At 33.5% G+C, this 16092-nt stretch overlaps 1 protein-coding gene across 50 annotated transcripts in view; it reads right to left on the bottom strand.

The window, feature by feature from the left end:
* Nucleotides 1-5275: 5275 nt before the first annotated feature.
* Nucleotides 5276-16092, bottom strand: part of tou (bromodomain adjacent to zinc finger domain 2B toutatis) — a 104976-nt gene continuing 94159 nt past the window's right edge. For 27 of the 50 annotated variants that reach the window (XM_088182604.1, XM_088182608.1, XM_088182605.1 and 24 more), the window contains 14 exons: nucleotides 14708-15352; nucleotides 14474-14643; nucleotides 12967-13119; nucleotides 11672-12827; nucleotides 11468-11597; nucleotides 9961-10471; nucleotides 9765-9895; nucleotides 9158-9279; nucleotides 8913-9087; nucleotides 8713-8834; nucleotides 8090-8598; nucleotides 7555-7690; nucleotides 7339-7482; nucleotides 5276-6836 (listed from right to left, as the gene is read on the bottom strand). In XM_088182604.1, the coding sequence (XP_088038730.1) occupies nucleotides 6695-6836; nucleotides 7339-7482; nucleotides 7555-7690; nucleotides 8090-8598; nucleotides 8713-8834; nucleotides 8913-9087; nucleotides 9158-9279; nucleotides 9765-9895; nucleotides 9961-10471; nucleotides 11468-11597; nucleotides 11672-12827; nucleotides 12967-13119; nucleotides 14474-14643; nucleotides 14708-15352 (4246 nt within the window). In that variant the 3' untranslated portion in view covers nucleotides 5276-6694. The remainder of the gene's footprint in view (nucleotides 6837-7338; nucleotides 7483-7554; nucleotides 7691-8089; nucleotides 8599-8712; nucleotides 8835-8912; nucleotides 9088-9157; nucleotides 9280-9764; nucleotides 9896-9960; nucleotides 10472-11467; nucleotides 11598-11671; nucleotides 12828-12966; nucleotides 13120-14473; nucleotides 14644-14707; nucleotides 15353-16092) is intronic. The other 23 variants (XM_088182607.1, XM_088182615.1, XM_088182618.1 and 20 more) reach the window with 1 other exon arrangement.

Below are 16092 nucleotides of genomic sequence, written 5' to 3'. Positions count from 1 at the left end.
TTTCAGAATTTCTCGTCATTTTCATTCAAGTGTCTTTAATCAAATATTTATAGGAACATTCCTGGATTCTGTTACTGTACATTGGTAGAATTGGTTTTCTGCTTTATAAGTAGTAACGGTACAATAATAAGTCGTCATCTTCCAATAAAATTTTCTGAATTATATTATTCATGATTCAAGAAAAATACTACTGCTGATTAGCAATGCTGGTGCTGTGAAGATCGGAAACGTACCGTAAACGTAAGTTAAGGCCACCGTAAATCACTTTAATTTATTGAACCATAATATTTTTTAAATATGGCAAGAATAGGCGCCCTCCCCCCCCCCCCACACACACATATTAACAAAAATATCAGCCACGGAGAAAGGGTAAAATTAAGACGTCATTGAAAAGGCTTATGATGCTTTTGCTACAGCTTTGGTCAGGGTGATATTGATCAAAAAACATTTCCTTCACTGCTGTCTTTTGCTGTTTACTCTAAAGGTGTTACAGTTCTTCCGTGGCAATTTCCAAGCCCATACTTTTGACCAAAAACAACATCAGCGGGCATTCAACCTCAATGTCTGACAGTCCGCTCACAATTTTCTCTAGGCCAAGATCTTGATCCTATGAGTCACTTATCCCCAGACTAATTTAATTTAGTAATATTTTAATCATTTTCTGCACATATGAACTGTTCTTCTTAATCCACATCCTTTGTATATTCACATTCATTTGACTACATTTTCGATTAATATAGTTGAGTTTGTTTAATAAATTTCTTTAATAATCTAAGCGATCTGTGTTCTGTATGACACTAGTATGAAATCCCTCAATGCAGGATACGTTATATGGAGTTCAAGTGAGGCAAAATGCTCCTTATTATTTGAGAAAACTCCTCAGGTATATCTACAAAAGGGAGTATGTGTGAAATGTATCCTAGTGCATTTATACTGGACACCCTCAGGTATAACTCCCCGTCTTTTCAATGTTACGTCTATGCCACGAAGCATTATGTTAAATTGCTTAGGAACAACGTTGACAATCTGCCGATGCTAATCTAGTCAAGTTTCTTGTATTGAATTGCATCCTTTACTTGAGCCTGTACAGGTAGGACACAAATCTCGCGGATTCTATTCTAGCTCATATTATTCAGCTCCTTACCACATTCGCTAAACATAAAGATGTGTGAGTTCATATGAAATGTTGTAGGTATGCATCGAATACAATATAAATTTATTTGTTAAATATAACCAATGGTGTAGTGGTAAAAAAATAAGTACCAGAACGCTACACTTCTTTAGAGAAGAGGTACGAGAAGAATTTGGTGGGGGTACACGCTGCACCAGGCTTTGGCTGCGCCTGGTTGTTTTTTACGTTACTTCATTACTGGTTAGTATTGCGTATGTGTACTTTTGTATATAAATATTTTTATCCCTAACATTCAAGATTATGGATCGGTAGTTGAAATCTGAGACTTTTAAACCGAAAGAAAGCAGTGATTGTAGTAACAAACAACAAACAGAAAATAATAAATTCAACGAGGGTGAACCACCTTCAATTCTGAAAGAATCTGTTAAGAAAAAAGCAAGGAAAACTCGCTAATACTGCAAAGAATATCTTAAATTTGGATTATCATGGACTGGAGATGAAAATAACCTATTCCACTATGCGTTATTTGTTTTGAAAATCTAACAAATGAAAGCATGAAACTATCCAACTTAAAGCGCCATTTTGAGACAACCCACAATCAGTACACAAGATAAACCAATCGATTTTTAATGAAAATAAATTTATGGATTTAAATCAGTCTCGAAAAGTAATGCGGAGTTTGACAGGAGGTGACAATCAAAAAATCCTAGAAGCTTCATATTGCGCGTCGCTTTTAATTGCGAAATGCAGTGCAACGGAGACGATTGGCAAAACTTTAATCAAGCCTGCAGCCAAGATAATGGCAGAAGTAATGATAGGAGATAAGGCAAAACAAACTTTTTACCGCATTTTCCTCTCAAATAATACAGTTCATCGACGAATCATTGATATATGTCTAATAAAGTAAAACATATGTTATTGTCTGATATTTGTCAAAATCGTCAATATGCGTTACAAGTCGACGAGTCCACTGATATTGCGAATTTTGCAAATCTTATGGCGTTTGTTAGATACGAAAAATATCAAGAAATTCATGACGACTTTTTAATTTGCCAGCCTTTATCGGATCATACAACAGGAAAAGATATCTTTAATGTAATGAATAAATTTATGCAAGAGAACAAAATCGATTGGAATAGATATGTTGGAATAAGTACAGATGGAGCAAAAAGTATGGTCGGAATCAATAAAACTCATAGCTACTTTGCTATCTGTTGCGTGCACCGCTGCCGTTCCAGTATTGGGCCCTACAAGTCCAACCCTATGGGCGGGCACCCAGCTTTTGACGGCCGGATGAGCGGGACCTACTCCCCTGTAGTACTACATATTTTATTGAAGTTTCATTAGTATTTCTCCCGAGCGAATAAAGGACTCATTGCAAAAATTCAGAATGTTGCAACAAATGTCATATCCATACATTAGTACACACACAGAGAGGCTTTAGCATCACATAAGATTCCCGCTGATCTACATAAAGTTCTGAACGAAAATTATTAATTACATTAAAGGCCGTCCTTTGAATGCACAACTTTTTTCGCAAATGTGTGAAGAAATTGGAAGTAGTCATACTTAGCTTATTTTTTATACCGATGTTCGTTGGCTATCTCGAGGAAAAATTCTAAACTGACTATTTGAACTTAAACGTGAACTTCAAGTTTTTCTTAATGATAGATTTGAGCTGAAAAACTGTTTACATGACTGAAAATGGCTCTGTAAATTGGCATACTTAGCAGATATATTCTCTATTTCAAATTGTCTCAACTTATCGTTACAAGGCAAAGAAATTTCAATGTTTCACGTTCAAAATAAAGTGAGCGCTACCATGGCAAAATTAAATTTTTGGCAAAAGAGAGTTGGTAATGTAGAAGTGGACTCGTTTCCCTCTTTCATGAGCTTATAACAAGTTCGGCTGGTAAAATTGATGTTGATTCTCTGAAATGTATAACACAGCATTTAGAGAATTTACAAGTTGACCTGAAAAACTATTTTCCTGATTTAAACAAAAATATTGAATTGATAAGATAGCTGTTCAACATTAATACAACATCTCAATATCAATTTCACCAGTAAAAATATTATGTTAAGTAAAAAAAATGTTTTTTTTAAGTAGCAACTTGTTTTAAATCATTTAATACTAATTTATTATATTTAATAATTTGCTCTGGCTCTTGACTCAGAGACAGAATGATAATTTGGCCTCCATGCCTGTGTTAGGTCATGATGGCCATTATCTAAAAATATTAAGTGGTGCGTTTTTTCCACTCTACCGTATCTATGGTTTTATAATGCATTCTTTCGTTGACTTGTTTCAAAAGTCGTACTTGAATGTCTCGCATCAACCTGTACTGGTTCTGACATGCTCTCAGTTCTGTTGTAAGCGTCGAGGCGAGACATGCAAGTATGTCACATTCACTGAAAAAAAATACTAATTTTGCGAAACGTCTGTAGGCTTGTCAACCTGCGCAGAATTCTGATTTCTGAAAAGATTTCTGTACGAAAACTGGAGCACTTGTGGTTTGTGAACTGAATTGTTCGGTAGTAATTCGTTCCTCTTATGTGAATAAAATGAAACTCAAGATTTTGGCATACATTTTTCTATAATTTATTAAATAATATAAATTCAAAATTCTTTGACATACAACCATTATTAGTATATTTTTACAATTATCTCATTCTATTATTTATTAATATTTTTTTACAAACGATTATTTCAACAAACAACTTGCAGGACACACATCCAACGCGTTTATATTATATTTCTATTCACATCGAAACGAGAGCCATAATCAAACACCATCGAGGGAGAAAACTGATTTTAATATTTTATATTTTTTATATAGATAAATAGATATTAATTTTAAATAACTATGTTCGTTGATGAGGTTCATTCGGTTTTGAATTGAAGCTCTGAGTGGGAGGAAATGGGAGTTATATTATGAGGGACGTAATCCGTCGACGATTATAATACTGACACAATTTCCATTTGCATCTAAACGTTGCTCTTATTCATATATAATCACAAAAATCTAAATATCACTAACATTAATCAGTTTTCATTTATGAATAAAATGAAAAGTGGATATATATCGAATCGTATATATATGTAGCATATTATTCTACGTTTGGCGTCGATCGTATGTAACCGTAATCACCTTTACAAATGCTAAACATTTATATAAAATATTTAAAAATACGCTCATCATTTTTTTTTGATATAGAAATTTACATAAGCTATTTTTTGCACTGAGGTGTTTATATTGTTATGCTTATTAATTTTGTTTTATATAATTCAATAGCTCAACGACGCAACGATGGATTACACTGTACAAGTTTTTGTTACAAAAATAGCATAACCTGATAATATGGAAAATTAATTACACAATGATTTCAAATATGTCACAGATTTTTCAGAGCACAAATGTTTTTGTTCTTGAAAGTTTTAGTAAAATTCATGGTTTTGAAATTATTTTAGCTCTAATGAATCATTTGTTAATGTTATGATGCAATCTTATTTGAAAAACAAACATTTTCACAAAACATAAATGAGAGAAAGTAAAAACTTTTTTGGTATCTATATCAGGATGTATTTAATAAATAAAATAATAATATCGTCATTTTTAACCATTTTGTGATATTCAGTTTTACAAATATACGGTAATATTATGTTTTTTATATAAAATGTTCAAATGGTTGGTTTTACAAAGAATGATTTTTATATGATTTTTTTCCCAAAAGTATCAGCACTATTGATTTAAAAAAAATAAACATGAGAGAAAAACCAATGAAATGTTTGAAATCGTCGCTCAATTTTACATATAATAAAAATATAGTTACGGTTTCTTTATAGCAAAACAATTTATTAGTGTTATTTGCGTCTCTTTTAAAGTTTTAAATGCATACGCATATCAAATATTAAGTCGATTTATCAGGTACGATAACGTCGAATGTAGAAATAAAATATGATAAGCAAAAAGGAAAACATTCATTAGCCAATCATAAAGTAAGTAAAATTGGATGGATGTGAAATACAAGTGTATTAAAACATATTTTTATCTTAAATTAATTAACATGTTGTTGAAGTGGAGTCTTGAAAGATGAAAATATGTTAAGTGTATTTCATATAAAATGCATTAAAACAATGAGTGTGTATTCGTTCATTTTGTATATTTCTCTAAAAAAATTATAAAATTAACATGTCCATATAAAACACAAATGATTGTAAAAAAATCGCTAAATCTACATAAGTCAGACAACACACAAATTATTCGATAAATAATACAAAATAATAATAAAAAATGAGATTGATGACGTTCCAATAACAAAATTAATAAAAGAAAAACATATTAAATATATTATTCGTGGACAAAATGTTCATTTCACTTAATTAATTAACTTATATTACTAATAACTTAATATAAAAAATAAAATATGTGAGAAACACGCTTACGACTATTAAAAAAAAATCAAAATTATAAACATTATTACAGAAATGTTCACCTTTCGTATGTAAGAGACATTACACACATAATCATCGCGTTAATAGTGAATCTATTAATATGTACATCGTATATATTGTTTGACAATTCATGTGTCGATAGTATTATTTTTAAGTCACTAACTTGCACCATCTCGACGATAAATTATGCGCATCACTATACAATGAAATGTACACATTTAAATATTTATACACACACAGTATTTACGTGACTTAGAAATATGTATACATTTACAACACCGCTTCGTCGACGCGTCGTCTTAATCCTCAATAAGACGGCAAAGGTTAAAATAAAACACAACTTGTCATGTAAGATACTTAATCGTAAACATAAGTACATGTAAACCTATCAAAATAAATAAATATGTAGATGATTTCACATTTTGGAACGGAAAATTGCTTTATTCATTGACAGTCTTGTCGCCTTTATAAATAGGAACGAAATAATACTAAAAATTTGTTTATAACCTTCGTCTTATACGTATATAAATATTTATTCGTCATATTTTGTTAGTCGTCCTCAATCGCCACCAATTTTAAGAATATTTTTTGACAAACCTGGAAACTCACCAAAATCTAAATAATCTAATATGGCTACGTTGATGGGAGATCGCCAATCTCCACGAATAAAAACCCTAAAGAAATCACAGTTATTAAAACAGAACTATACTGGCCGAGTTTCCTTCGAAGCATTGCAAAGATCTTTGCAATGAGCGTTGTATTCCAATTTTTTTTTAAAGACAGGTACTCTGCGTATATTCTATGGTCCCGGTCTCGATCTCCATCTCGACTATGTAAGATACCGTTTCTGTGGTCCGCAAATGTATTTTATACAACGCTCATCACGCAACACCATACGTCCGCTTATAAACTAGACTTAACAGTATTACGTTATACACAATCGTCGCTAATACTGCATATTACAAAAAACGTCTCGGAATAACTGAGAATAGATAGTCGAAAATTATTGCAGGTACCTATTATTTTTAATACCTTTATCGTAAAACTTCACTATGAACTTCATTTTAAAACGTCTCGATATCACAGTCAAACGGTTTGGTGGGACTTTATACGGAGCTCCATCGCTCTTCGAAGAATCTCATCATGCCGTGTCCGGCTTGGCCGACCGGACTCTCATCTTCGTTGAAAACCTCGCAATTGTGAAAGATTTGACGAACGTCGGAGGCAAACTCTTCTTTTGACTTGTAACTGTAAAATTATAAATGATTATGAAATAAATCTTTATATTAAATGTTTATTATGTGTAAATAATCATAGGTCTTAAAAAATTCTGTTCCAGCCCACGGGTGAATGACCCATTACCACAATTATGAAGTTTCGGTGTTTAATCTAATTTTACACATTGCCATCCTTGTTTTGAGTATAAAATCTAAAAATGCATCCAACTATTTATTTTATTAATGATATAAGAGAATAAAGGTTCGGTGATTATTTCAGACACAAAATTTCCAGACACGAAATATTCCAGACAAATTTATTCCTAAAATTTTGAATTTTCAGTAACGAATTTAATTTTTTGGTTGGTCATTTTATTCGTCAAATACATGTGATTTTTTTTTAATATTTTCGTAACTATTGATTCAATTTCAATGAATTTTAAAATGGATCATAATCATATACAGTATGTTTGATAAGATGCATTCAATTTTTGTTCATTGAAATACGTATGTTTGTAACATAATTATTATACCTTAATTCTTGAAGTTTTCTTTTGATCGTCGAAAGATCCATGGGAGACCTGATGACTTTCTTATACGTCGGAAATTGTTTTGTATTGACGGGTAACAAAAATGGCCACGAATCGTCATGCAACTCCATCTCCTCCAACAGTTGCCTGATTCAAATTATAATATTAATATCACAAATGATTAATATTGTATCAAAAGCAATACGACTCGACTCTTACTTGCACGGTGCCAATTCTTTATTAAGCCTCTTCGTGGAGTTTCGGTCCTTCTTAGTGCTGTGTTTGTGCTCTCGTTCGCGCACAGGAGAAGGAGGCAATTCAATCGGTACGTTGCTCTCTTTTTCTTGATGTTTACCTAGTAACATAAGTAAATAATTAAATTAAGATTATACATAACAAAATACTCGAAGATTTAGTTGTTCTAAGAATGTATCTCCAGTGACAATTATAAAGCGTTACTTTTAATTTATTTTATCTCTAGCTCAGTAGTTTATCTCAAATTCAGTTACAGTACATAAATTACACTTATTTGACAATGAAAAATGGATAAAAAAGAAGATATTGTTTAGCCAGTTAAATTCGCTTAATGTGATGTTTTTTCGTGGTCAATTATTTTATATGTGGCAGTCACAAATGAAGCATTAAGAACACTCATGTAAGTGTTGAAGAATACGATATAACTAAGAATAAAACGCTAGTAAAACTGGGTATGGAAGTTAGTAGTTTATAAGCATAAAAATAAAATATTACAAACCTTTATTGTTACAGTCGTCGGCGACGTGTTCGGAATTCGAATCATTATCATACGAAGGGACTAAATCGGCGGCATTAGTAGAATCGTCCACACCTCTGCTGTTTTGATCGTTGTTGTGATTGACTCCGAAGTCGTCGGACATATTTTCGACGTAGCTGTCCGAGTTCTCGACGTCCATTCTCATATTGTCGGCGTTTGCGGAGTCGTCGCCTTCTAAGTAACTTTTGCACCTTGTGTTTTTATTATTGTCGACGAAATCGCCTTCGCGACTATTACCCTTAATCGAACTGTCCATAAGCATGCTAGTGGGAGAGCCGGCAACCGAGTTGCTCATTGAAAACGGTTTGACGTTATCGGGCGTTGAAAAAGCATTGTATTGATTGTGATGGTTTTGGAAGTGTTTTTCGGGCGTCGACTGAACACTGCTGAGCGACGATTGGCAAAATAGCGACATGCTTATCGGACAATCTTCAACGGTTGTGGCTGTGGAAGTTTGAGACGCCGCTGGACTGAAAATTTAAACCACTATACAACACAATCTAAACAATCGAAATATACGGATACAAGTCTATGGTAGGTATAGTAATACGCTCCACGGTTCATGATTATAAATGATTAATTACCTCGGCGGTTGAGTGCCGTCTAAATCGGATGGATTTTTCGAAGGAGTTTTCTTTGAATTCCTCGGCTTTTTCGGTGGAGCTTTAGAGATGCAGTTAGTGCAGTACCATTTTCCTCGAGGAAACTGAAAAAAAGGGTAAATATAATATTTTTTTGACGACTATTAAAATTTCTAAACCTTTACATATAGATATAACAATACCTTAGTCATTGGTGGATAATGACAATCTTGATGATATGCTCTAGGACAGAGAGTGCACGGAATGAGTCGACCTTTAGCCACAGGAACCATTGTACCTCCTGATGATATCATTCGACCACCACAAACGATGCACACTTTTTCCCCAGTAGCTTTATTTAAGCACTCAAAACAGTACCTGAAAAATATTAATAATAAATACATAAATAATGGAACTTATTTATTTTATTAGATTTAAAACAACTTACCAATCACCATCAGGTATTTTTTCCATTTTCGGTTTAAAGCAGTATGTATGATAACCTTTATCACACCCGTCGCAAAGTAACAGTTTATCTTCCGAATCACCACTTTGGCAAAATTGACAATTCTAAAATACATAAAATGATTTAGGAACAAACTAATTTTATAATATATTGACACAACCCTTCAGTTGCCGAGTCTATAGTAGTAGGAAATTTAAAACTATTTCTTCTTAACCTTTGGAAGTCCAGAGGCATGCATGTTATGCCCAAAATGGTTTTACCATTGCAGCCCAAAGGCCTCTATGTAATGCCCAATATATTTTCTATTTTTTAAATTCATTTTAATTGATTTTAAGATACTTCCACCATTAATAATCATATTCTATAAATTTAATATTGTATTTATCACCTAGTTGAAGGTTGAAACTAAACTCAATGTTATATATTTTTTTAGTAGTAAAATTTAGTACAACAATGACACAGAATACGCATTACCCGCAACTGAATGTATACGGTTATTTTTTTAATGATGACATTGGATCCACCACTTTTTAAGTAACAAAAAAGGTATATCGGATTTCGGCAAAGGGTTAAAATTTTTTATACATACAGCTTTCATGATACTCTTATCCCAAGCGATAGCAGATTCTAACGCATGCAGCACCATCGCCAGCTGAGCTGAAGTTTGAGATCTATGAACTGCTTCTCTCCAAACGACCAATCCACGAGGAATCCCCACAGCTATCGAAAATAATCAACTCATTATAAAACCTGTTATTAATTTATAATATAAAGTAAATACGAACCTTTAACATCGTTTGGCGTGTCGTTATGATTGTGAATGGGACTCGAAGGCCTCGATCCTCCCGGCGTCTCTGATCCGGAATTGACAGAATCGGATGCATTCGGAGCGGGTGAAGATATTGTATTGTTTTGAGAACTAGGCGCAGGAGCTGGAGGTGTTCCAGCTCCTAGTGGCGGACGTAAATAGCGCCTCTCGATAGCAGCCTCCAAAGAAAGCAATCTAGTCCGAGCTTGATCAATGAGACTCTCTCCCTCAATCTCCATAGCTTCGTCTGACGAATCTATTGTTTGACTTCCCGGCTTCCAACCCTTCACTTGCATCGACGCAGCTGCAACTCTATCCTCCAATGCTTCCACTTGATCTAGCAACGTCAATTGAATGCGTCGAGTCGCTTTAAGGCTAAAACCGTCGGGAGCATCGGGTTCAGGATAGCCGCCGTTAAGTGCTATGACTCGATCCAGATGACATATGGATAATTCAGTGGCCAAGTTATCGCCTTTTTCTATCTGTAACTGCAATAAAATACAATTTATTACAAGCAACACTTAAGCATATGATCAATTCAACAGCCGGTGTGAAGTATGTTTTATAAAAAACTAATTTTTTTATTATTATAGACTAGATGGAGTGTTTAAAATGTTAAGGAGATACAGCAATTGGGCTCAGGTCACTCGTTGCGTGACGTACGACCCTAATACAATGTCGATTTCACGCATTAGTGCCAAAAATGTAAGATACGATGATGCATATATGATACGTATTGATTCACGTTAATTATTACCAAAGGAGAAGAAATGCCTCAATATGTTATTTGTAACAAAACTTTCACAAATAAATTAAATGACTATTGATATCAAATATCAGGTTGTGGTGAAGTTCAAGTCTGATGAATCAACTGATGTGTCATTGTGTTCCTAGTTAATGCTGTTTGCAAAATATACGAGTTTGTACAAGTGCATATTGATCAATGGAGAGTACTTTGAAGGTGGTCAAAATTTGGTATAAAAATATTGAAAAATAAAAAAGTTACACAGAAAATCTCGTTATTTTTGGGTTCCGTTATCTTGTTAAAAAAAAGAAAATATCGTTATTTATTTATTCATTTAATGATAAATTTCTTATTTGTTCTTATCTTAAAAAAAATACCGAAGCCTCAGAGGTTTTTATGAAGGTTTTATCCTTTTTTGAATAAAAAATCATTTTGTGATGTAAGTAAATAAAATGTTGTGAAAATGGAAGATCCACTAGTGAAGATTATGGATTAAAAAATTAAAAATAATTCTCAACTCACTAATTTTCAAGCATTTTCTTATTTTTGAAGCTAACTGAGGATAAATGATAAATATTTAATACGCAGACAATAATGCTATTCTTGCAGCAAGTTCCAAAGACATATTATACTTAACGATTTAATTGTCAATTGTGGGAATTAGTGAGCTAGGCACTCATCTAGTAATTCAATAGCTAAACCTCACAAAGCAAACATTCGCAAATGATGAAATATATACCTTATTATTGAGTTGTTGTAAATGCATCATGAACGAATTATGTAGTTCTCTCTCTCGTACGCCTCTTGGATGAAGTTTTCCGATGATTTCCTTTAATTGCTCAGTATCAGTGATTCGCCACCATCCATGTCTAAAATCATAGTTACGCATGTAAGAACATAGTAATACCAAACAAAATACTGACATACATACGATAACACAAACCTTAGATCTTTCGAAACATAATTTCCTTCAATCTTCTTCGGCATTCCGTTGATTTTACAATTCTCTAATTGCTCACTTTCCTCTGGTGTCATTTGTATAGGCGCCGGACTATCGCAACTAACATAAGCAGTCAAAGTGGACAAGTTTATATTGGAATAGTTAGGAAGAGCGTTTTGACTGCTCAACAAACAGTTAGACTTCAGTTTAATGTCCAACTTGCAAGGACTGCCTTCGTCGATCATATCGCTACCATGATCCTTCAAAATATCTTCAATGCCATTTTCTTCCTTGACAATATTCTCAATAGTCTCATTTTCCATTGACACATCAGATTTATCAACAGCGCTAGCATCTAGCAACTCTTGATCTAAACCAGACATAGTCAAGCTAGAATCGGCGTGATAGAAAGTGCTCAAACTAGGCAAATTACAATGACTGGTTCCATTTGCGTTCATTAGCAACGAACCTGGATTTCTCAAAAGATGCAAGTTGTTGATAACGTCCCATCTGTTACCCTGCATCAGTATTATTTCCGAACAATTATGATTATCGTCAGTGAATATGTTCTCAATATAACCAGCGCTATCATTTGGTTTGACATCTTTAACGTCATGAAAATCGATTCCGTTAGATTGTTGGGAATCGCCAACGACGACGGAAGTTTCCTTCCTGAGTATCGAAAACCACTTTCCTTCGTTGACTTTCGTATTCAACATTGTGCTCGCTTGATCGGGATCGTTGGATTCGTCTTTAATTTCCACTTTCTCCTCTTTAATCTGAAGCTTTGTATCGTTGTCTTTGGTTTCCCACGGTTGAATTACAGACTCGGTCATTTTCTTCAGCTCTTCCAAGTTATTCATCAATATACTATCTTTAGATTCTTCTTTGATCGGATTTACTTTATCTAGATTGTTCGCTGAATTTTCATTGAATTCTGTATTGTTAGTCTCTTCACTTTTTATTTCAGCATCTTCATTTTTAACCACAACATCAGATTTTTCTTCGGACTCACCGTCGTTCGATGGGTACATATTTTTATTAGATTGTGGTTTTTGCACCAAAAATGCTGTCGGTATAGAATCTTCAATATCCAGAAGATTATCTTCGCCAACTTTTTGTTGTTGCATAAATTTCTCTTCCATTTTAATCGGAGAACCTATAAAAATATTTATTGATTAATTTTAACTTTCAAAATTAAAACAAAACAAACTAACACCGATAACGTTAATATAAAATAATAATGTTAAATTATAAAACATGCTATTAGTAACTTGCACAATTTTAAACCAAATTACCTTCTACTTTTCCATGGCTTGCCTGAAGATTAGGCTCATATTTTATAATACGTGTATGATCACTAAGATTGAGTTCAGATTTAATATTTCGCAGTTCAAGCTCGTCAACTTTAGACACATCATTATCACTATCTTCGTGTGATTTTCCTTTGCCTGTTATTTAAGTTCAAAGAAGAATATGTAGATTTTTTACATTACAAATAATATTTTTGAACTTGAAAAATATATTTCATCAATTTTGAATAAATATAAACATCATAGCCATGGAATTCCAGATAAAACATGTTAAATATAATTAGTGCTTGGTTCAGTTAATATTTTATATAAAATCTCCATTACCACACATGCTTTAATTGAGGAAATATAAAAAAAATAGAATGACTTTGATATCAAATTCTAGCCTTTGAAAAACAAAATTCACTAGAATAACTTCAATAGTATTACATAAATGGTTTAGACAAGTAGTTCTTGAAAGCCAGTTTACGTTTTAACTGTGATATAAAATAAAGTTCGGTATGTATGCCTTTCATGCAGGGACGACATTTGGGGGAGGGTGGGCAGATGAGGGCATTTGCTAGAAAGATGCATGTCATTTAATTAAATACTATGAATCTTAATAAAATAAAAAAATTAAAAAAACTGAAATGACGTCTTGAATCTATTCCGAAAATATTTTTCAAAATGTCAATTCAGTGAAATCATATCGGAAAACATTTTCACTGGTAGATTTATATTTTCATCAGTGAAAATATAATTTTTCTGGCAGGTGCAAGTAAAATTATATGATTTTAACTTTTCCATATGTAGTAATATATACATTTACATACTTATCATTATTTATTTACATGCAATGTATAAATGTTACAATAGCTTACAGTAGTATAGCCTCACACGTTTCCATTATTATCATTTCCAAGGTACAACGAGCAAATTCATACCAATTACTAAGTTATTATTTATATGTTATTGTGCAATAATAGTATTTTTATAATCATCGGGCTCAATTTTAACCAAGGTCTAATTTTCTTCAATTTTTTTCTGAGTAGAAACCGCAAGAGTAATTGCAAGAAATACCATATCTGCGTTCGAAATTATCTTGACAGATCAGCAGGTACTAGAAACAGGGTTATCAACCGTCCTGGATATCCTGGGATTGTATCAAAAAAAATTGACAGATTCGATACGACTTCCGACAGCGCAACAAACCGAATGAGTCATAGCGATTGACGCAGCGTCAATCGCTCCATCATTCGAAACCGTCAATCACGCAACGATTGATCGTCTCCGGGATCCTTTAGATACCGCAAAAGAAATGTTGATGAGACATTACAATCGAGAAATGAAACTATATGACAACAAAAAGAAATGGAGACCATAAGTGAAATATGAAATGAAGAGTCAAACGTCTTATGCACATTAAAAATTATACAATAGATTAGTCATTCTACTTCCTTTATTACCTCAATGCTTTTATTATTAATAAAGTTAAAATAAATTAATAACAAACCTTTTTTGCCTTGCTTACGGCCTCGCACATGACCGTTAGTTTCTTCATCGCGTTTTTTTGCCGCTATCTCAACTCTCTCATGATATTCCATGATTTCGGGTTGAGCAGATTCCATTCCTTCAACGAATACTCCGCCACACTTACTAAGCGACCAATATCTTCTCCAATACCTATAATTTTAATCACATTAACATAAAATATGATCCTAATTAAAATATTTAATTTAATCCATACCTATCTTGACCGAAGCACGTTGCTCGTAGCGCATGAGAGCCAGCAATCAAATTCTGTAACTGAGCATCGGAGTGCTTCGTCAATTTGTCTAGCTTCTTGGCTAACTCATCGGCGGGCAAATTTTTATCTTCATCTTCCTCCGGCTGAGTGCCTTCGCTCTCCACGTCGCTCAATATCAACTCGCTATCGCCCATTACACTATCTTTATCAGTCAAATGTATATCTTTACTGACAGTCCCGTTGGTCTTTGCTATGATGCAGTCTTTGTCCTTCTCTTTGACCAACTCTTTTAAGTACGCCGAAGGAGCGCTCATCAAAAGAGCATCATTGGCTAATTCTTGATGAGCATCGTTATGATTGGCTTCGATGGGAATATTTTCAATCTTCTCGTCTACGTCTCCGTTTTCAATGTTTGTTTCGTTGGGCTTTTCGCATATGCTGTTGATGTCATTGTAATACTTGTCGGTTTTATCTTCACTCAAATCGAGATGGGACGGATCATTCTCTTTGTCGACTGATGATTGATCCTTTTGTTGAGTGGCCAATTCGCTTTCTTCCACCATTCGTTGCATTCGCTCAATGGCCATCGCCTGCTGCTTTTCGACATTTTCCATTCTCAATTTGCGGCTATGTAGCATTTTTAATCTTGAAAAGACAAAAAGTATTATTATTATTTAAAAAGCGTGATACATAATATAATTGTTTTAATGAAGGGTCAATAACCAAATACAGTTGAAACAATAAGATCATTTTTCTATCTTCACAACGATTCAAGTGTTTATCATAATATATTAGACATTTCGATTTGTTCTCCAAAGATATAATAACTAATAAACTGTATCAGCGAAATTGTCTATTTGTAAACCTGCGCATCCGCGCAAAAGCATCAAGGAATTATCAGAAAAGATTGGCTGTCCCTGGGCGATGGTAAAAGATCATTTGAAAAGGCTCAGCAAAAAACATAGGCAAGGAGTTTGACTTCCGCACAGTTTATCGCTATCGGCTTTGAATCAACGTGTGACAATTTATTATTCGCTGCTAAGTAGGTATAGAACCGACCCGTTTCTGACACAAAAACCGATCTATTTCTGGAACGAAAAATGGATCCTTTAAAGCAATCCACATAAAAAAACAATGGTTTTCATCAGGTCATATTTGACTTTAAAAAAGGTTTATTGTGTCTGGTGGGATATTTCGGGTGTTATTATTATGAATTATTAAAACCTGGTTAGACCATCACAGCCGAACTTTATTGTACTCAGTTGGAGAGATTGCATGCGGAAATATTAAAAATACGATCAGTACTAGTTAATAATCAACGGGCGCATCCGACAATGCGAGATTACACAGGACAAAATAAAGGTACTATATCAAGAACTTTTATC

This window comes from Plectrocnemia conspersa, unplaced genomic scaffold (assembly GCF_051122295.1).
Source record: "Plectrocnemia conspersa isolate PC_06_02 unplaced genomic scaffold, ASM5112229v1 ptg000003l, whole genome shotgun sequence".
Lineage (NCBI taxonomy): Eukaryota > Metazoa > Arthropoda > Insecta > Trichoptera > Polycentropodidae > Plectrocnemia > Plectrocnemia conspersa.
The sequence above is the reverse complement of the archived record's forward strand: the minus strand, read 5'-3'. Positions and strand labels throughout refer to the sequence as shown.